This window comes from Rhipicephalus microplus, chromosome 6 (genome assembly GCF_043290135.1).
Source record: "Rhipicephalus microplus isolate Deutch F79 chromosome 6, USDA_Rmic, whole genome shotgun sequence".
In the NCBI taxonomy this organism is placed as follows: domain Eukaryota; kingdom Metazoa; phylum Arthropoda; class Arachnida; order Ixodida; family Ixodidae; genus Rhipicephalus; species Rhipicephalus microplus.
This window is the reverse complement of record NC_134705.1, coordinates 176716371-176737724: the sequence shown is the minus strand read 5'-3', so window position 1 is coordinate 176737724 and position 21354 is coordinate 176716371. Positions and strand designations below refer to the sequence as shown.

The following is a 21354-nucleotide window of genomic DNA, read 5'->3' as shown; positions in this document are numbered from 1 at the left end:
TTAGTTTCGTGATCATAAAGTGGTTCGTTATGCCCGAGTTTCGCTGTAACAGCAAAGATGAGATTCGCTTTAACCAATCAGCAATCTGGCTCGCGCAAAACATCCTAGGTACGAAAACGTCGTGTGTTTAGAGAAAGTGGGTAACGATTTAGAGTACTAGGTACTCTACTATGGGAGAGCATAATGCCGTCCCGTGTAGCCACCAACAGCAACCCGTTGCCGTTGGTTGGATCGTCCCGTAACGTAACCGCTTTGCTACAAAGCCGCTATAAGCGACTCAGTCCTCAGCTACTTTCATCTCAAACTAAGTAGACCGAAGTATTAGAGGGTGAAGTTACTACACAAGCAACCTTCTTTGACAAAACAGGTTTTCTGTTGTGTTTAGAATTCTCCTTGGCACGTGGTTGCGAATCGTATTTCATTAGCAATTTGGTTTTTTATGCTAACGTCACAATCCCGAACCCCGCGTGAACACTCGTTACAGCCGATATTCGCTGATCTGTAAAGCCCACTCACTGACCTTGGTCGCAGAAAGACCCTTCGTAGTCCAAACCCCGACAGTCGCACACGGCGCCCGTGTCGGTGCTGATGCAGCTTCCGCCGTGTTGACACGGGTCGCGCTGCTCGCAGGGCTCGTCGCTGCGCAGCCGCACTCCCTTGAAACCTGCGTGGGAACAATGCTCCGCTGTTCTTTCTTCATAGCTTCAGATTGGCCGCCATATCCCTAAAGGTGATTAATGACGTACGTGATACGCGCATACATGGGACGGTCAGCGCGATCCTATGTCGCAAAGCAGCAGTGAGTTGTGGGTCGCGTGCCTCGCACAGAACTTCGCGCCCGTTACGCTAATTTGCAGTGCACGGTTAATTAACCGCAACACATGTCACACTTACAATGGAATTCGGCAGTGTTGGTTGTTTCAACAACTTCGGAACTGCTTTTTCGTGGTCCGAAGGGGCACTGCGCGTCTGCACGTGACTGCAGCAATAAGTGACTTTGTCATCTTCCTCTCTCTCTTTATGCGTGCCCACACACGCACACACACACACACACACACACACACACACACACACACGCACACACACACACGCACACACACGCACACACACACACACACACACACACACACAGAGTATCAAGGAAACAAAAGAGTATCTGGTAAATTAAATAGCGAAAACAGTCTTTTTTGTTTACAGCTATAGCTTTTCCAACGTCATATCAGGACTGGCAAAGGATAGATATGGGGAAAATGCAGCAGCACCAGCTCGCGTGGTCCTGGTTCGTACTGACTGTATTTATCCATTTATCCAGAAAACGGTGAAGAAATACGAGAATCTCGAAATTGTTTGACTACAGTTGTAATCTCCCAGAGGGAAAAAAAGGGACAGAAGCATGAGCAATTTGCATTTTGTGTTTGTACCTTCGCAAACAATGTTTTGTGTACTTCACTGTGGTGTTAGCAGTAAACAATATTACGGTTAAAAACTAACATATGCACATGTTACGAACGTTAAAAAGTGGTTAAAATAAATCAGCATAATTGAGCACCCCTCACGTCTACGGTGGGGGCGACGGCAGACAAAGCGAGACGCGCGGCGAAGAGCTTTTGCTAACTCGGAAAAGTTTGTGTGGGGGCTAGTTGGAACATACTGGAGGAAAAGGCTGCGCTACAAAGTTGAGGACGAAAAACTTGCAGTGTCCGCTGCAGTGTATGTTACTCCACCCCCTCTTTGGCTATTTGTTTCAATGAACTTCCATTTCCGATGGAGGCGGAAATGTTGTAGGCCCGTGTGCTCAGGTTTGGGCGCACGTTAAAGAACCCAAGGTAGTCAAAATTTCCGGAGCCCTCCACTACGGCGTCTCTCATAATCATATGGTGGTTTTGGGACGTTAAACCCCACATATCATCATTTCAATGAACTTCAGTTTTTAGACGTGGTTTCCCTGTGTCAGTCCAGTGTTTCGTACTCAACACTGCAGCGCAGCCTCTTCCTGCAATAACTCGCTCGTTTCGATTACTGACAGTCCGTGTACGGGAGGAGCGGTGCCTCACCGATGGGCTCCTGCCTCTTCGGCGGCCGTCCGTGCTCGGAGGCGTAGACCACGTTGCGGACCGCTCCGCGCAGCCTCGGCTCGAAGAACACGGTGGGCAGCGAGAGGGCGGCCAACTTGGCCCCGTACCAGGAAGGCACTCCGCCCACGTAGACGAAGCTGTTGCTCGACTCGTTGCCCATGTGCAGGTCGCTGGCGCCCTGCAGCGCGCCCGCGTCGTTCTGGTCGTCCACGCGTAGCCGCGTCTCGGCCCTGTAGTTATACATGAGGCGCGCCATTCGATACGGCGTCTTCTGGGCCATCTACGTCCGCAGTCTGTGGCTCATCCACACAAAGTTTCGTTATGCCCGGAATGACACGTGAACAAACACCTCGCTGTTTACAAACACTGGTGCTGGACGGACTGCACCTTGTCCTGCTAATTGTTTCATACTCGCAGTAATAGGACGCGTACTAGCTTGCTTAGAAAAGATTATTGTCACAGACGTCATTAACATTTCAACAGATTGTTTTCTTCTTAGACGATGATGACACAACAGACTTCATTTACATGGACGTGGATGTGAGATGACGTTGAAAGAGCATGTACATTTTGATGGTTCACGCAAACACAGCCACAACAAAAAATGTGTCACAAAGGGACAGATACGCATGAATATTGCAAAGTAAACAAGAGGGGGGGGGGGTTAGAAAAAGGGGGTAACGATTTAGAGCACAGGGTACACTACTATGGGAAAGCTTAAAGCCATCCCGAGCTGAAAAGAGTGCAGTAAGAAGTATTACAAGAAGGGGGGGGGGGGGGGTTAGAAAAAGGGGGTAACGATTTAGAGAACAGGGTACTCATTACCGGGTATTTATTGGTGCGTCGGTGTAGCCTGGTGGCATTGGCGGGGAACGAACGTACTGGCGAGTAGCCCACACATTTTCACCACTTTTCTTCCTTGTGTTTGGCTGAATAATTAAGAAAATAAATAGTTCTAAGCTAAACGCGACATTATAAAAGCTAGTCCTTGACTTTTAAGTGCCTTTCTTTTTCGTAAGCGGAAAAAAGAGTCTCTGCCTACGTTGGCACAACCTAAAAAAATGGCAGCATATCCACGGAGTGAATGATGGAGAGTGGGGCGAAGCATTCGTCCGTCCATTCGTTCTTGCTTCCGTCCGTCCATGCGTCCGTTTGTGTGACCGTCCATGCGTCCATCCGCCTGTCCGTGCGTGCGTCTGTTCGTGCATCCGTCCCTGCGTTTGTCCATGCATCCGCCCCTGCGTCCGTTCATGCGTCCATCCATGCATCTGTCTGTGTGTCCGTTCGTCCATCTATAAAACACTCCAAGTACCACAATCTCACATCTTTTCATCATATATTCCCCATATAGAAGCACCGCCATCCAGATGACATTCCAAGGACTAAACGAGAGGTGGCACACGCACACTTCCTTATGGCTTGCGCTTCGGGTCTACTTCCCACCTTTAACCGCCTCGAGTTCATGGTACATACTAGTTCACTGTATTCATGGCACTGCGGCCTAACGATCGCTAAACCTTTCTAAAACCAAGAAGGTTGCGCCCAGCGAGTATAACGTAGCAACCTTTTCCTGTCAGATAGTGCCCAATGTACATGCCAATGGCTGCTAATGGGAAATGAGAGACAGGATAATTTGCCTTATACTTTCTTACGGCTTGCGCTTCGTATCTACTTCCCTCCTTTAACTACCTCGAGTTCATGGTATATACTAGTTCATTGTATTCATGGCACTGCGGCCCAACACTCGCTAAACCTTTCTAAAACTAAGGAAGTTACACCCAGCGAGTATAACGTAGCAACCCTTTCTTGTCAGGTAGTGCTAAATGTACATGTCAATGGCTGCTAATGGGGAATGGGAGACGGGAGCATTCGGCTTTTAGTTAATGCGCACGCTCCGAATTTTTTTATTATTCAACAACGCGCAGGAGAAATCTCCCACCGGCACAACCTTGGAGGTCAAAATGTAACACTGGTTACACACTGCGACTACGACTACGAGGGACGAACGGGTGCCTTTATACGGAGCTTCGCCCCTAAAAGAAACACGCTTTCTTCTAGTTCAGCGTTGAAGAGCAGTAACTAAAGTGGACGGAAGTTTGTCGGGTGTGCGAAACGTGCTACTGCTATCGAAATCTTTAAACCGACCGAAAAAATGGCGAATACGGCGTATTCCGGGCCGTCCACATTTGTGTTCTCCCACTAGCATGACACTTGCACACGGGTCTGCGGGAGTGAGTCGTGTTAACATGCACATGATCCGAAATAGACATCAAACTAGTATGAGGGCGAAGCGTTTCATGACGTAATCAGTGAAGTCATATTATGACGTTGTCAAAGATGACGCTTGCTCGTCAGTTTTAGATGCTACGTCACGCGGGGAAAAAAAATGACCATCAGTGTCAAGTTGAACGCGACTGATGCGGAAAAGTTGTCATGTGATGACCTAATCACGATGTCACAACATCGCCGAATTTTGTGACGGCACCATGACGTTACATATAGAGCTTCCTATAAGTACACTAGAGGGGGACTTTTTGACGCTAGTGTCTATGGGAGCCTCAACACACGATGCTTCAGCCAGCGTGGAAACTATGGGTAGTACACGAATTGATCTCTTCATTCTTTTGGTCCAGTTTCGCTTCGTGTGGCTCGGAGCCGCTTTGTCACGAGACAACAATCGGCGATTGTTCAGCAGTTGCGCTCCACCACTTCGACCTTACGGCTCACCGATTCAAATCGGGTCACGAAATTCACTACGGCCTGTTCTTTTATTCGAAAGAACACAAAAAACACAGCAATAAACGAAGCCGCAAGTGCGTCGAAAGCCGCAAGAATTACCGCAAGAATTTGTGTACTACCCATCATTACCATGGTACATGGCTGATCGATCGCAACGCCAAGTCCTCGATAGTTAATATTGTAGGAAACTAGATGGCGTTACATGTCATCACGTGGCGTGAAGAGGTCATCACACGACATAGTCGCTTGGTCAAGAGTGCTTCGATTCAGAAGGCACTGCAGAAGCGCGTTCGGTGCAGAATGCTTTCGGGTGCCGCAGGGGATCAATCGAATCGCCTGAGGCGAAAAAGAAGGTCGCGGCGTTCGCCTTTCTGTAGCGCCAAGCAAATGCACAAAAGACCGTTCGACTTTTTTCGGGGGCGAAGCTCCTTAAAGCGCACCCGTTCGTCCTTCGTAGTCGTAGTCGTAGTGTGTAACAAGTGTTACATTTTGACCTGCAAGGTGGTGCCGGTGGGAGATTTCTCCTGTGCGTCGTTAAACAATAAAAAAAAATCGCAGCGTGCGCATTAACTAAAAGCCGAATGCTCCTGTCTCTCATTCCCCATTAGCAGCCATTGGCATGTTCCAGTAGGAAACGCCAGTAGACGTAAAAGTGTTAAAGGCCCACTTCTGTTGTTTCTAATTCCCAGTAGCAGCCATTGTTTACCTCCAAGGTAGTGCCTGGTGAGATTTCTCCTGTGCGTGATCAAACAATAAAAAATTTTTGTTCAAAACGCCGTTTATTGATGAAGTAAACAAACGAAAGACGCCAGACGTTTTCTAAAAGCAAAACGAAAAGAAGACGCCAGGTGCTTAACGAAAGACGCCAGGCGTTTCATAAAGCAATGGTTTCATCGGGCAAATTAACGGGAGAAAATTCCACGGTATTGCTCCCAGGAGCTTCGCCCAATCTCATCGTTATTCACCTCGCGGATATGCCGTAAATTTTTTTTCCTGTCCTGCGATTGATGACGTGACTGGAAACGTACACGGTTTGCATGATCTGCGAACACTGCGTGCTTGTATATGAGACGTACCCGTTGCGCACGATCTCGGCTCGATGCCATGCGCCGTCGTGCAGGTTTCGGCCCGCGCTGAGAAGGAAGGGCTCCTGCGACCGTCCGCTGCCGGAGCCAAGGCTCAGACGCAGCCTGCGTTCAGAGCGTAGACATTGGTAACCTGTACACTCTAAAAAAAAAAATATCGAGTAAAAAGGGTGTCTTTTCGTCCCTCAACAATAATCGTCATCAGGCTTGCGTGCGCCTCCTTGCTTGAAAACTCGACGCTGGCCACTTTCCTATCGAGAATGCAATGTAACCCTGATAATGGGCATGTCGATCGTGACCGGAATGTACCGGGCGCGGGGCGATAGCGCAAGTATGGAACGCAATATATATATATATATATATGACGATTATTGGGACAGAAAGACACCCTTTTTACTCGCACTTTTTGTAAAGTGTACAACAGGATGCAATGAAGGAAAGGAGAGGTAACTCGGCTTTGTCCGCTCAGATACCCCACATTTCGGGAGGAGGGGAACGAGGGGGTAAGAAGCACCGACACAGACGATTCACAGTCCGCACGCATGGTACAGCCTGTAGCCACAGACGAATGCTTATGTTAGCTAGCTTTAGGTGTTGCAGATAAAACAATATAATATGGCTTGTTTGACTGATCAGCTGTGTGGTCAGTCTTCCGCGATCTGCTTGTTTGTGAAAAACTGAACGTCGAGTCTGCTCAAGGCACACTGTATCGCCTATGGAATTGACGTTCAGAAAAGGAAATGACGTTCCTTGGTTTAAGAACACGTGCAAGAAGAGCTGTTCTTAGTCGCGGATGTACAAAATGGGTGTGATTGCCATGAAATGAACAGTTGGAAGTTTAGCGCCTACCTATCTCTACGTCTGTGTCGTGTCCCTTTCTTTTATGTACTGCGCTAATACGTGCTACGTTCGCCTACGGACGTTTGTCAAATTGGGAACCGCTGGTCCAGAGGTGGTAATGGCCTGTTTTCACTTGCAGTCAATGCACGTTGGTCATTCAGCCGTTCCAGCGGCCGCACATAATAGCTGGCCGATGCACTAAGGGTGGTATGCCACATAATGCCAGTGTCCCGTTAAATGCTTCTCTTACTCGCAGTAATGTGTCGCGTTATTAGATTTAAAGTTATTACAAGGCATTGATTGATCCGTGATAGACATATTTATTTTGAAATTCACTACCCTTGTAGTTTCGTACTTGGCCTTGATGAGTTTTATGTGATATGTCTTTCGTTTTGTAATTTACTTTAGGGTCCTCGTGTTTTTTTTTTCTTTCTCGGTCTTGCGAGTGCCTACTATAAGCGAAACCCAAAAACTACTTCTGATTCTACAGTTTACCTCTTATAGTACGCTCTCTCTTGAAAAAAAAATGTTTTATGGATTATTAAGGCAGCTGTTTGGTACTAATATTTGGCACTAGTAATTAAAGGCCGGGGGGGGAGTTAACGTCCCAGAACCACCATATGATTATGAGAGACGCCGTAGTGGAGGGCTCCGGAAATTTCGACCACCTGGGGTTCTTTAACGTGCGCCCAAATCTGAGCACACGGGCCTATAACGTTTCCGCCTCCATCGGAAATGCGGCTGCGGTGGCCGGGATTTGATCCCGCGACACACGGGTCAGCAGCCAGGGTGCTTAGTCACTAGAATACCGTGAAGGTTGTCATGCAGCCTAGCAAAGTTACGGCGTGTTAATAATAATAATAATAATAATAATAATAATAATAATAATAATAATAATAATAATAATAATAATAATGTTTATATTTCATCAATAGTTTGATGAAGGACAGCTGCAGGTAAAAGCTGCTCTCCAAAAAAGCCAGCTTGACAAGGGCCCCATTCTCTATTTATCTCTTTCTCTCTCTCTTTGGCAAAGGCCCACAGGTACCTTTTAGCACGACAGCAGTGGCAAACAATCAGCAATGTGAAGTCAACGACAATAACAACAACACCGAATAGATAAATGATATAAATCAATAAAAAAAAATATCAGACACACGGCGTCATCGACGTGCCTGAGTGTTCCCTCGACGAGCTTGAGTTCGACGAAGTCCCCGCGTCCGCCGTCGTCGGCGTAGAGCAGCAGTCCGCTGGGCTCCTGCGTCTGGAAGTCGAGGCTCAGGGCGGCCTGAGGGCCGGCCTGCCAGCGTCGCAGCTGCGCGTACGAACTGCTCGATCCCTCCAGCACCACGGCCGAAGGGCCCAGGGCAGCCAGCGACGACTCCTGGGAACGTCAGGAAACGAAGGTAACTTAGAAGTGTGGCAGCTTGGGCTAGTTGGTATGGCACGACGATAGTTATAGCGCGAGAACAAAACGACGACACAGAGACAAGAAGGACACGTGTCTTTCGTGTCCTTCTTGTCTCTGTGTCGTCGTTTTGTTCTCGCGCTATAACTATCGTCATCAAAACGAAGGGGCTTTGTTGAAATTCATACGTCGCGGTGCTGAGGCAGAAATGCCCCCTCACTTCGAGAAGTCCCAGCGGACTCTCGTGTTAAAGAACCCCAGGTGGTCGAAATTTCCGGAGCCTTCCACTACGGCGTCTCTGATAATCATATGGTGGTTTTAGGACGTTAAACCCAACAAATCAATCAACCAATCAAAGCGGACTCTCGTACACTATACTGGTTATACTGTGATTGCAGTGACAGCTGCCCCTATCCATTTCTTCATCTATTTTCCTTCTACTCTTTTTATCCCCCCTCCCCTACAAGGCACTGCGCCGTTTAGCCCTTGAGGCAGACAGAAATTAGGTGCCTTTTTCCTCTTTTTTTTACAACCACTCACCACCACCACCACCACGTCGTGGAACATCACTTCACAGGCGGCAGAAGAGGATCTATGAAAAAATTTTTTGCAACCTAAAGGGGCGCCTCATTGGCGGTGCCCCTCTTAGGGAACCGCCATTACATCCTCTCGGTTGTTTGGAACTATACGTTATCGTCCCAAAACGCACTTCGGAGGCAGCGATGTCAGCCTTTTGTACTCCCGTATCAGAGTCCTTAAACGGCCACTCGCCACCCACCCCGCGTTTAACCCTTGAATGTCGCGAATCCGCGACATACCGGTAAACTTCGAGCAAAGAAGTCAGAAAACGCGCGCCGCCTTTAATACGGGCTGTCAAGTTATACCCACGGGGAATTTAGCCAATGTAGCTTTCAGCATTAAAAATTCAGCGCCGTTTCGTCTGAGGTATTTTATGTTAGAACCAATTGTTCTTTAGGTGATGGCGGATAGCGGGAAGCGCGTGCAACAGCTCTCAATTTTTTTGTTTTTTTTTCTCTCGCTTGGGTGACGTAAGTTCCGTCTTTGATAATTTTGATTATTTCCTGTGTACACACCCAAGAGGTGACACGCGACAGGTTACGTAGTTCTTAAGTACGTTTTTTTTTACTGTACGTTTCTCGCTTCTGTGGCATATGGAGAATTGATTGATATGTGCGGTTTAACGCCCCAAAACCACCATATGATTATGTGGCATATGGAGAATTGATTGGTATGTGGGGTTTAACGTCCCAAAACCACAATATGATTATGAGAGATGCCGTAGTGGACGGCTCCGGAAATTTCGACCTCCTGGGGTTCTTCAGCGTGCACCCAAATATGAGCGCACGGGCCTACAGAATTTCTGCCTCCATTAGAAATGCAGCCACCGCAGCCGGGATTCGATCCCGCGACCTCCGGGTCAGCAGCCGAGTACATTAGCCACTAGACCACCGCGGCGGGGGGGGGGGGAGGGGTTATGGAGAATCCGCGACATACATAAAGTGTAAATTAAAGTTGAATGACAGACAATTTAACTACGGAATCATTTAATGGTTGTTAATTAAAGCTGAAAAATGAAAAGAGTTTTTATTTCACTCATCGGTTTCATAATTCAGGCGTTAATGGGTTAAAGGCAAGGAGGTTGCTTTCTCCTCTCCTTCGCAAACGCGATGCATACTCCTCGCCCTTTAGTTCCTGAAAGCACGTGAACAATACCAGCACTAACAGACACAGCCCATCGGGATTTCGCGCTTCTCAGCTACGGGCTGTCATCGCCGCTTGTGCAGTTGTAAACACACGAAATGAAGCGTGATCGGTTGATCGTGTGCGATATTCATTCGAGACAAACAAGAACAGGTGGGCGGCTGCATGGCAAGGCAGTGCAGGAGACAAATCGCATTTGATATTTCGCGTATATGGACCACTCGAGATCATGTACGCTATATACGTCACGGAAAGTATACTGTCTGCTTCACAGAAGTGCGCTAGAAGGACAAGAAATATCAGGAGAGAATATTGCGCTCAGTTTTTGCATTTTTGAGAGCCTGATGAGTGGCTCTTTAAAGGAACGCGTGACCGTGCTCTTCCTGACCGCTGAAAAAAAAAAGATTGCTGGCGCTAAAAACTAAATGTAATTCGCATGCCTTCCGGCGAAGAGGCCAATACGTTTTTACACGCTATGCCCCAATGTGAACGCGCTTACCCGCCGGGTGTCACTGGAACTCCAATAGGTCGCTAATGCATATAGCACTCTGTCTGGTACCTGACGGCCAAGATGGGGGGGTTGTGTGTAAAGGAAGGGTGGGAAGGGAGTCGCAAAAACACTCTTTTTTCGGGTGGGTGGATGGGAATTTCGTGTTATAAAGATGCTTGAGTCCTTTATATATATATATATATATATATATATTGATAGTACACCTTTAGTGGTGAGCAGAAGAGACGTTTACTTTGTGGAAAACGTAGCGGTAGAACCGACCAGCTGTCAAGCGGAGCGAGCGCGAGCAGCAACAACACTCTTCCTTCTCTTCTTCAGCTGGCGTTCCGGCCTGTGCCAAATATCAATGCTACAAATCACTCCCCCCGCAGAAAAGGAGCCATCCTGGCGACCTATGGAACGGGTACGACGGGTGGGTCGTAGTGCGGCTTCAATCGATCTACGTGAACAGTCTCGCGGCCTCGATGCCGTCGGTCTGTTGATGGTTGAACCGGCTCAACAATATAGTTAACCGGTGAGGCCTGACGTAGGACTCGGTAGGGGCCTTCGTACTTCGGCAGTAGCTTGGTGGAAAGACCAGGAACAGATGAGGGAACCCGAAGCCATACCAAGGCGCCAGGCGAGTATGACTGCGAAGACAGGTTTTCGTCGTGACGGTTCTTCTGGTACGCTTGATCTTGGGCGGTTAAGGAACGCGCGAGTTGCCTGCATTCTTCTGCATAGGTGGCGACTTCAGATAGAGTTGTGGATTCCGAAGCGTCTGGATGATACAAGAGAATGGTGTCCATGAATGAGGAAGGTTCGCGCCCGTAAAGGAGGAAGAACGGAGAGAATCCTGTCGTAGACTGAGTGGCGCTGTTGTAAGCGTAAGTTACAAAGGGCAGTATGCGGTCCCAGTTGGTGTGATCAGCGGACACGTACATGGATAGCATGTCGCCCAGTGAGCGGTTAAACCGTTCGGTCATTCCATTCGTTTGCGGATGGTATGCGCTGGTTGTCCGATGCACAACGTTGCATTCGCGAAGAAGGGCTTGTACCGCTTCGGAGAGGAACGTACGGCCGCGGTCACTGAGTAGCTCACGAGGCGCGCCATGGCGTAGAATGAGATTGTGAAGGATAAATAAGCCAACTTCACGTGATGTGGCCTCTGGCAGCGCAGCAGTTTCAGCATAGCGTGTCAAGTGATCAATGGCGACAATCACCCAGCGGTTCCCGTTAGGCGTATAGGGAAGGGGACCGTACAAGTCAATTCCGATGCGGTCGAAAGGGCGGGAGGGGCAAGGCAACGGCTGCAGTTGTCCATTGGCTATGTGTGGTGGGCTTTTTCGGCGTTGACATTTGGAGCACGAACGCACGTACTGTCGGACAAAGCGGTACATTCCGCGCCAATAGTACCGCAGCCGGAGACGTGCATACGTTTTTATCACACCGGCGTGGCCGCATTGAGGATCCGCGTGAAAAGAGTCGCAAATGTCGGCACGTAGGTGGCGAGGAATCACAAGCAACCACTTGCGGCCGTCAGAAAGGTAGTTGCGACGGTACAGGAGTCCATCGCGGATGGTAAAGTGTCGAGCTGTGCGCTGCAGTGAACGATTGGGCGTAACTTGGGACGGCTGAGACAGTAACTCTATCATAGAGGCTATCCAAGCGTCTTGGCGCTGTTCATAGGGCATGTCCGCGTACGAAAGTGCCACAGCATCGAGGCTGGATACAGAAGTACTTCCGTGTTCATGGGGAAGTGGAGAGCGGGAGAGAGCGTCGGCATCTGAATGTTTGCGGCCTGACCTGTAGACGACACGGATATCATAGTCTTGGAGGCGTAACGCCCAACGAGCGAGACGGCCAGATGGGTCTTTTAGTGACGATAACCAGCAGAGGGCGTGGTGATCAGTCACGACGTCAAATGGACGGCCATAGACGTAGGGTCGAAATTTTGTGATTGCCCAGACGATGGCTAGACATTCTTTTTCTGTGACTGAATAATTCTGTTCAGCCCTAGTAAGAGTGCGACTGGCATAAGAAACGACGTACTCGTCGTATCCAGACTTGCGTTGAGCAAGAATAGCGCCAAGTCCGACTCCACTTGCGTCGGTGTGTATTTCTGTAGGGGCATCAGGATCAAAGTGACGGAGAATCGGTGGAGATGTCAGCAATTGACGTAGTTTCGCGAATGCCTTATCGCAATTGGAAGACCACGCCGAAATGCCCTCGGTGTCAGAAAGTAGCCGTGTTAAAGGGGCCATGACAGATGCAAAATTACGGACAAATCGGCGAAAGTATGAACATAAGCCGATAAAGCTCCGGAGTTCCTTAAGTGTCGATGGCTTCGGAAACTGGGCGACAGCACGGAGTTTTCCAGGATCAGGTAGAACGCCGTCCTTGCTGACAACATGCCCTAAGATGGTGAGCTTCCGGGCGGCAAAATGGCACTTTTTCAAATTTAGTTGGAGCCCAGCATGTGTAAGGCAATGCAGGACACTTGCGAGGCGCAGAAGATGGGTATCGAAGTCTTTTGAAAAAACGACGACGTCGTCCAAATAGCAAAGACACGTCTGCCATTTAAGGCCTCGAAGTATGTTGTCCATCAGACGCTCGAAGGTGGCTGGGGCGTTACAAAGGCCGAACGGCATCACGTTAAACTCGTACAAGCCGTCCGGAGTTACAAACGCAGTCTTGGCGCGGTCAGCTTCATCCATGGGTACCTGCCAGTATCCCGATCGAAGATCCAGCGAAGAAAAGAATTCTGCACCTTGCAAACAGTCGAGAGCGTCGTCAATTCTGGGGAGCGGATAAACATCTTTGCGCGTGATCTTGTTAAGGCGCCTGTAATCCACACAGAATCGGATGCCCCCGTCCTTCTTTTTGACCAGTACCACCGGGGAGGCCCACGGACTGTTAGACGGCTGTATAACGCCACGATTGAGCATATCAGACACTTGATCGTCTATAACTTGGCGTTCGGCGTGGGAGACCCGGTATGGACGCTGACGCAATGGTGCGTGGGTGCCAGTGTCAATACGATGGACAATTGCAGATGTTCGGCCCAGACTGGTTTGTTTGAAGTCGAACGATGAGCGGAAGTGGTCGAGAAGTGTCAAGAGTTGAGTTCGTTGGTCAACAGGAAGGTCAGGATCAATCGATGGAAGGAAGACGTCGAGGGAAGAGGTGGCGGATGTGAGAGCGGAAGTAACACTGGCGATCTCAAGGCTTTTTGCTTGATAGGGCAGTTGACTGGTGCAAACACAATCGATGTCCTCAAGGCGGCCGATGCATTCGCCACGGAATAGGGTGACTGGTACAGAAAGGAGATTCGTGGCATAAATGTTTGCGCAAGTGGCTTCGACCGTCAGAAGAGCAAAAGGCAGAAGAACGTTTTTTCGAGAAGTGAAGTCTTCTGACGGCGTGAACATGACGTGCGAAAAAGCGGCATGGTCGCACGAGATCGGCACAATAACAGAAGACATAGGTGGAATATCAGTCTCCGCGGCGACGACAACACGAGAAATAGAAGGCTTATTATAATCGTCGTCGGAGAGCGATGACAATTCTAGTTCGGCCCGGGCACAATCAACAACGGCATGATGTGTGGAAAGGAAGTCCCAGCCTAATATGACGTCGTGTGAGCAGTGCGGAAACACGATAAATTCAACCACGTACAGAACGCCCTGGATGATTAACCGAGCCGTGCACGTCATAGAAGGGTTCACGTGATGCGCTGTTGCCGTACGAAGGGAGAGACCAGAAAGCGGAATCGTAACTTTTCTTAACTTGCGACACAATGCTTCACTCAATACAGACACGGCAGCTCCGGTATCTATTAATGCTTGAACGGGGATACCTTCAATCAAGACAGTTATTTCATTATTCGGTAGAGAACGAGGCCTTGTGGAGTTCGACGGTGGCGCAGTTCTTGCCTCCGGAACTGCGATGGTCAGTTTTCCGTTTGGGCAGGTGGTGCACGCCGAAGCATTGGTGAAGGCGAACGTCGGCGCGGGGAAGGCGATCGGCGTGGGTTGAAGGCGCGGCGGCTCGGCGGAGAAGTGTCCGAAGCTGCATGGAACGGCAGCGTCTGTGGTGGTTCTGTGGGGGCGTAGCCGTAGGTGCCATCAATAATGCCTGAGTGAGGGACGCGCCGGCGACAGAACCGCTCAACATGGCCAGGCTGACGACAGTAATAACAGATAGGTCTGTTATCCGATGTACGCCAAGGGTTGTTGGGAAGCGTTGAAGGACGGCGGTAAATGGGAACATGCGAGCCTGCCGGTACGTGTGTTGCGTAGAAGGCGTTCGCTTGGTGGGCAGGGTCGACGACGTTTGACGGCGCATGTACCTGCCTTCGCGCGACGTCAGCGTAAGTCAGGGGAGCGGACACAGGTGGTGGCTGGTACGTGGGGGGAAGTGCCTCGCAGACTTGCTCTTCGATGGTTTGGCGCAGTGACGAGGTCAGCCCATGCGTATTGCTGGGAAGCAAGGGGGCAAGGGACAACTGGCGTGCCACTTCCTCTCGGATAAATTGCTGGATTTGCGGGGTCAATACAGTCTGTTCTGGAGATATTGCACCAACGGTCAATGCTGGCGTGCTGGTCATGTCGAAAGTAGGCCGTCGCGTTGAAATGCGCTGTTTTCGCAACTCATCGAAACTTTGGCAGTGTTGGATGACTTCCGAAACTGTTTGCGGGTCTTTAGCCACCAGCATGTGGAAGGCATCGTCCTCGATGCCCTTCATAATGTGTTTTACCTTGGCGGTTTCCGACATGTCAGGATCAAAGCGACGGCAGAGGCCTACGACGTCCTCAATGTAGGACGTGAAACCCTCTCCCGACAGTTGGGCGCGATCCCGCAAGCGCTGTTCTGCACGGAGCTTGCGCACTGTCGGTCGGCCAAACACGTCCGCGAAGGTGGTCTTGAAAGTGGCCCAGTCGGTAAGCTCGGCTTCGTGGTTGTTGAGCCAGAGCTCTGCTACTCCTCTGAGGTAAAAGTGGACGCGGCCCAGTTTGTCGTTTTCGTCCCACCTGTTGTTGACGCTTACTCGTTCGAACGAAGAGAGCCAGTCCTCGACGTCCTGCTCATCGGTGCCGTTGAAGATGTCTGGATCTCGCTCTCTCGGGACGCCGGGACAGTGGACAGGTGGAGATGTAGGAGCCGTCTGCTGTGCAGCGTCGATGGACATTGTTGATGGCGAAGGTAGAGTTCGGTTGCGGAGTTCCAGGATGGAAAAAGGTACCCAGCACTCTCCACCACTTGATAGTACACCTTTAGTGGTGAGCAGAAGAGACGTTTACTTTGTGGAAAACGTAGCGGTAGAACCGACCAGCTGTCAAGCGGAGCGAGCGCGAGCAGCAACAACACTCTTCCTTCTCTTCTTCAGCTGGCGTTCCGGCCTGTGCCAAATATCAATGCTACAATATATATATATATATATATATATATATATATATATATATATATATATATATATATATATATTATGAGACCCCGTCCGGTACGGCAGCAACCAGGTTATCCTTTTTTAATCCAGACGCACGAGCCAGAGAGCCAGCCCGCGTGACATACGATGATGATCACTACAATACTCATATATGACTCAACAAGCTACAATGAAGCACTGTTTGGTCATACAGATGAAGATGAAGTACATAGTCAGCGCTCACACTACATTCCCCCCTTCGCGAAAGAGGGCAGCAAGTTAGAAAGGGTTGGGACGCCGAATATATCGTTTCAGTCGAGAGACGTGGCCGATCTCGGTGTGGCGGCGACGACGATCAGAAGCCGCGTTGACAGGAGCAACGCGATAGTTGACTTCAGATGTTCGTTCCAGGACGGTGTATGGACCGAGATACCGGTGAAGGAATTTTTCGCAGAGCCCAGGTACACGAACAGGTGTCCACAAAAGGACTTCGTCGCCTGGGCGGAACACAACAACTCGACGCTTCGCATCAAGGTCGTTTTTTCTCTTGTCCTGAATGGTAGTAGTGTTGGCACGGGCGATTTTACGGCAGCGGGCGACGCGAGCGGCGAACTCTTCCGGGAGATATGAAGATGGATTGGAAGATGTGGACAAAAAGGCGGTGTCCAGAACAAAAGTCGGTACACGGCCATACACGAGAAAAAAAAGGGCTGAAATTCGTTGTACGCTGTATGGCAGTGTTATATGCGAACGTGACAAAAGGAAGTATTGTGTCCCAGTTTTTGTGATCTGGTTGCACGTACATAGAGATCATGTCGGACAAAGTTCGGTGAAAACGCTCAGTCAGACCATTAGTTTCTGGGTGATACGCTGATGTGGTCTTGTGAATAGTGTTAGAAGCCTTTAAGACTTCAGCAAGGACATGTGAAAGAAATGTCTTGCCACGGTCACTAAGGAGCACACGCGGTGCGCCATGTCGTAAAATAATGGCGCGAAGGAAAAAATCGGCTACTTCAGAGGTAGCATCAGATGAAAGAGCTGCCGTCTCCGCGTAGCGAGTAAGGTGGTCTACGGCAGTAACAATCCAGCGGTGACCGGCTGACGTAAGCGGAAGAGGTCCGTATAAGTCTATGCCCACAAATTCAAAGGGAGTGGACGGGCACGGCAGTGGTTGCAGTGGCCCTGCGGGAAGAGACGTGGTACGTTTTCGGTGCTGGCATGACGCGCAGGAAGCGACGTACTTGGCGACAGAAGTGGAGAGGCCAGGCCAAAAGCAGCGAGTCCTGAGGCGGTCGTAGGTCTTGTGGAACCCTAAGTGGCCAGCTGTCGCATCGTCATGAAACGCTTGTAGAACTTCCAGACGAAGTGAGCGAGGAATGACGGGAACCCATTGGTTACCGAGAGGATGGTAAAATTGCCGACATAATGTTCCCTCTTGAAGCTTGAAACGGGCAAGTTGTCGTCTTAGGCGGCTGTTTGGAGCACGCGATAAGCCAGTGAGCCGATCGATGATTGTGCGGCAGTAGGTATCGGCATGTTGGAGCGAGGCGAGATCTGTGGACGAAAGAAGGTCCGCCGAGGCAACTAACTGTTTCGAAGGAGCAGCCGTCTGTTTGGTCACTTTGGCGGGCGGTGACGAACAGATGGAAGGTGACACTTCGGCGCTCTGCGAGAGCGGGCAACGGGACAAAGCGTCGGCATCTTGGTGCTCTCGGCCCGACCTATATGTGGCGCTGTAGTCATACTCTTGCAATCGTAGTACCCAACGGCCAAGGCGTCCCGACAAATTTTTGAGAGACGATAACCAACACAGAGCATGATGGTCAGTCACTATTGTGAAATGCCGGCCGTATAAGTAAGGACGAAACTTTTGTATGGACCACACGATGGCGAGACATTCTTGCTCAGTGATGCTGTAGTTTCGCTCAGCATGTGACAGAGTACGGCTCGCGTAGGCCACGACTTGTTCTTCGGAAGCGTGGTTCCGCTGAAGAAGGACAGCACCGATGCCAAGTCCGCTTGCGTCAGTGTGTAGCACAGTAGGTGCTGCAGGGTCGAAATGGCGAAGCACTGGCCGTGATGTGAGGCATCGCTTGAGGGTGTGAAAAGCAGCTTCGCAGTCATCCGACCAGACAAAGGGTGCGCTCGTGGTCAGAAGTTTGAGCAGAGGAGCCGCAATAGTAGCGAAATCACGTACAAAGCGGCGGAAATACGACGCTAAGCCAAGGAAGCTGCGGAGGTCTTTCTGTGTGGTTGGTGTAGGAAAGTGCAGCACCGCGGCAACCTTGTCGGGATCGGGCTCAACGCTATGTTTACTGACGACGTGACCTAATGATGCTGTGACTGGCAAACCGACACTTCTTAGTGTTGAGCTGGAGACCGGCCTTAGCTAAACACGTGAGGACTTCGTCTAGCCGTTCCAGGTGCTGTGAGAAGCTCGACGAAAAAATGACAATGTCGTCCAGGTAGCAAAGGCAGGTCTTCCATTTTAATCCCCGCAGTACCGTGTCTATCATCCGTTCGAATGTGGCTGGGGCATTGCACAGGCCGAAAGGCATTACATTGAATTCAAAGAGCCCATCTGGCGTAGCAAACGCAGTCTTCTCTTTATCAGACTCGTGCATTGGAATCTGCCAGTAACCGGAGCGCAAGTCAAGACTTGAAAAGTACTCGGCACCTTGTAAAGTATCAAGAGCGTCGTCAATGCGAGGCATTGGGTAGACGTCCTTACGAGTGATTTTGTTGAGTGATCTGTAATCAATGCAAAACCGTACCGAGCCATCCTTTTTTTTTTTTCACTAGTACGACAGGAGAAGACCATGCGCTTGTCGAAGGCCTGATGACGTTGCGCGCGAGCATGTCGTTGACTTGTTCTTCTATAAGCTTGCGCTCAGAAGCCGACACACGGTAAGGGCGGCGGCGAATCACACGGGATCCGTCGGTGTCGATACGATGGGCGGTCACTGTTGTTTGACCCAGACCTTCGGAACAAACGTCAAAGCAAGTTTTGTGCTTCATTAATAACGCTAGCAAGGCATCCGTTTGCGTTGGGTTGAGATGTTCACACAAAGTGGCCTTGAGAGCAGGAAATGCATCTTCCGCTGGCATACACTTTGAGGATGACGAAGCAGATGAACCAGTGACGACACAAAGCGGTGCTTCTTCGGTAATGCTGGCAACAGTGGTCCCCTCAGGCAAAAGAAGTGGTTCTGGCGTCGTGTTGCAGGCCGTGATGCTTGCATAACCACGGGAGAACCGCACTAAACAAGATGCGATGGTGATCCCTCGAAAAATGCAGCGCTGGCAAGGAGCAACCACAGCGTCACCATCTAGAATGTCCCGTGACTTGATCGTAAGGACACGTTCTCGTCCGGGAGGCAGTAGGAAATCCGCAGCTGTCACAAGGTTGGGCGACGAAAGGTCGGCAGCAGAAGAAAGCTCAGTGTCCGTAATACGAATGGGGGGCCGACCACACGAAATTACAGCAGACGCCGCTGACAAGAAGTCCCAGCCTAAGATTATCTGATGAGCGCACGAAGACAGCACAGCCAATTGTATGTGATGACGGATTCCATCGATGAGAATACGAGCAGTGCACAACCCGGTCGGGCGAATCGGACTGTCATTAGCACCGCATAACATGGGACCGGCATAAGGAGTTTGCACTTTACGCAGGCGAAAACACAATTCACGATCAATTACCGAAATTGCGGCTCCAGTGTCTATAAGGGCGTCAACAAAAACACCTTCCACAGAAACAGGCAGTAAATTAGCTGGACGAGACGGAGGAGTTGTAGCGTTCCGACGACAAGCAGTTTCCCCTCCAAAAACTGCACCTTCTAGTTTTCCGAGTCCCGAGAGATCGGAGCGGGACGCAAGGGTGATGACGTACGCCGAAACGGTGACGGAGAACGGCGGCGAGATGAACGAGACGGATGAGGCCCAGCATGAGACCGTGGAGGGGAGGGCGACTGACGGAAGGTGGATGGATACGGTGCGGGATCGTATTCATCGGGTCTCGGGGAAAAGTCTCTCTCGTAAGCTGAGTAACCACGTCGTTCATCCTGCTGACGGCGGCGGCAGAAACGGGATATATGACCCCTTATGCCACAGTAGAAGCAGATGGGGCGGGGAGGACGCCATGTAGAATAGTGGCGTGGCCTTGGCGCTTGCGTTGTCATCGCAGCCACATGGTCGCATCCGACGTCCGCAGGCACGGTTGGAACTGGTGCAGGGGCCCGCGATGCAACTTCTGCGTACGAAGGCACTGGGAAGCGCACAGGAGACGGGGCATGTGCAGCGCTTGTCATTGATGCCAGTTCGTCCTTGATTATCTCTCGCAGGTTGGGAGGAGGTGTGTGGACAGACGCAACGGTAGGGTTGCCTGGAATAAGGCCGTGAAGTTCTTCTCTGACAATTGTGCGGATAAGGGCCCGCAATTCATGCTCTTTGGTAAAGCGAGCGTCGCAGGAGGCGTGTGGAAGGCGCATGGAATGAAGCGCGTCCAGGCGTTGGCATGTAGTGATGACGTCCCGGACGGTAGTCGGATTCTGAATCACGAGAGCATTGAAGGCCACAGAGTTGATGCCTTTCAGTAGATGTCGGACGCGATCGGCCTCCGTCATGTCATTTTGTGCTCGGCGACAGAGAGCCAGAATATCTTCAATGTAGGACGTATACGATTCGTCGTCCCCTTGAATGCGGGTTGCGAGCTTCTGTTTCGCTACTACAGAACATCCTGCAGACGTGCCAAATACCTGACGGAGATGCCCCGTGAAGGCCGACCAATTGGAGAAGTCGCTCTCGTGGTTGTAATACCAGGTTTTAGCGACGCCATCGAGGTAAAAAGGAACGTAGCGCAGTTTGTGCGCCTCGTCCCAATAATTACAAACGCTGGTTCGATCATAACTGTCGAGCCATTCTTCGACGTCTTCGTTGCGAAGGCCGGAAAATACCGGAGGGTCTCGATGAGAGGTACTCACGGTGTAGTGAAGCCTAAGTGGCTGGGAAGGAGTGGTTGCAGCAGTGGGCGGGTTGGGTTCTGCCATTGCTGTTGCTTGAGGGCACAACCGTCGACCAGACCGGAGCTCCAGGGGTGACGGGTAGAGCAGGAGGACGTGGGAACCAAAGCACGCTCCACCACTTATGAGACCACGTCCGGTACGGCAGCAACCAGGTTATCCTTTTTTAATCCAGACGCACGAGCCAGAGAGCCAGCCCGCGTGACATACGATGATGATCACTACAATGGTTTGGTCATACAGATGAAGATGAAGTACATAGTCAGCGCTCACAATATATATATATATATATATATATATATATATATATATATATATATATATATATATATATATATATATATATATATATATATATATATATATATATATATATATATATATATTCCAGCACGCAAAGAACACGCATTGATAGAATAGTAACGTGCAATACGAACGCCGGCAACTCTACCGTTCCGCACTTTTTTTCTTTGTGCTGATAAAAAAAATGTATCATAGTGCTATTCACAACGAAACAACCCAGCAGTCCACGCGTCACGTTAAGTT

At 50.1% G+C, this 21354-nt stretch overlaps 1 protein-coding gene across 1 annotated transcript in view; it reads right to left on the bottom strand.

Moving 5' to 3' along the window:
• Window positions 1-21354, bottom strand: part of LOC142765680 (neurexin 1-like) — a 66312-nt gene that overhangs the window by 24115 nt on the left and 20843 nt on the right. The window contains exons 3-6 of the mRNA XM_075867111.1: window positions 7915-8123; window positions 5891-6004; window positions 2055-2305; window positions 521-664 (exon numbers count right to left, since the gene is read on the bottom strand). Of these exons, the coding sequence (XP_075723226.1) occupies window positions 521-664; window positions 2055-2305; window positions 5891-6004; window positions 7915-8123 (718 nt within the window). The remainder of the gene's footprint in view (window positions 1-520; window positions 665-2054; window positions 2306-5890; window positions 6005-7914; window positions 8124-21354) is intronic.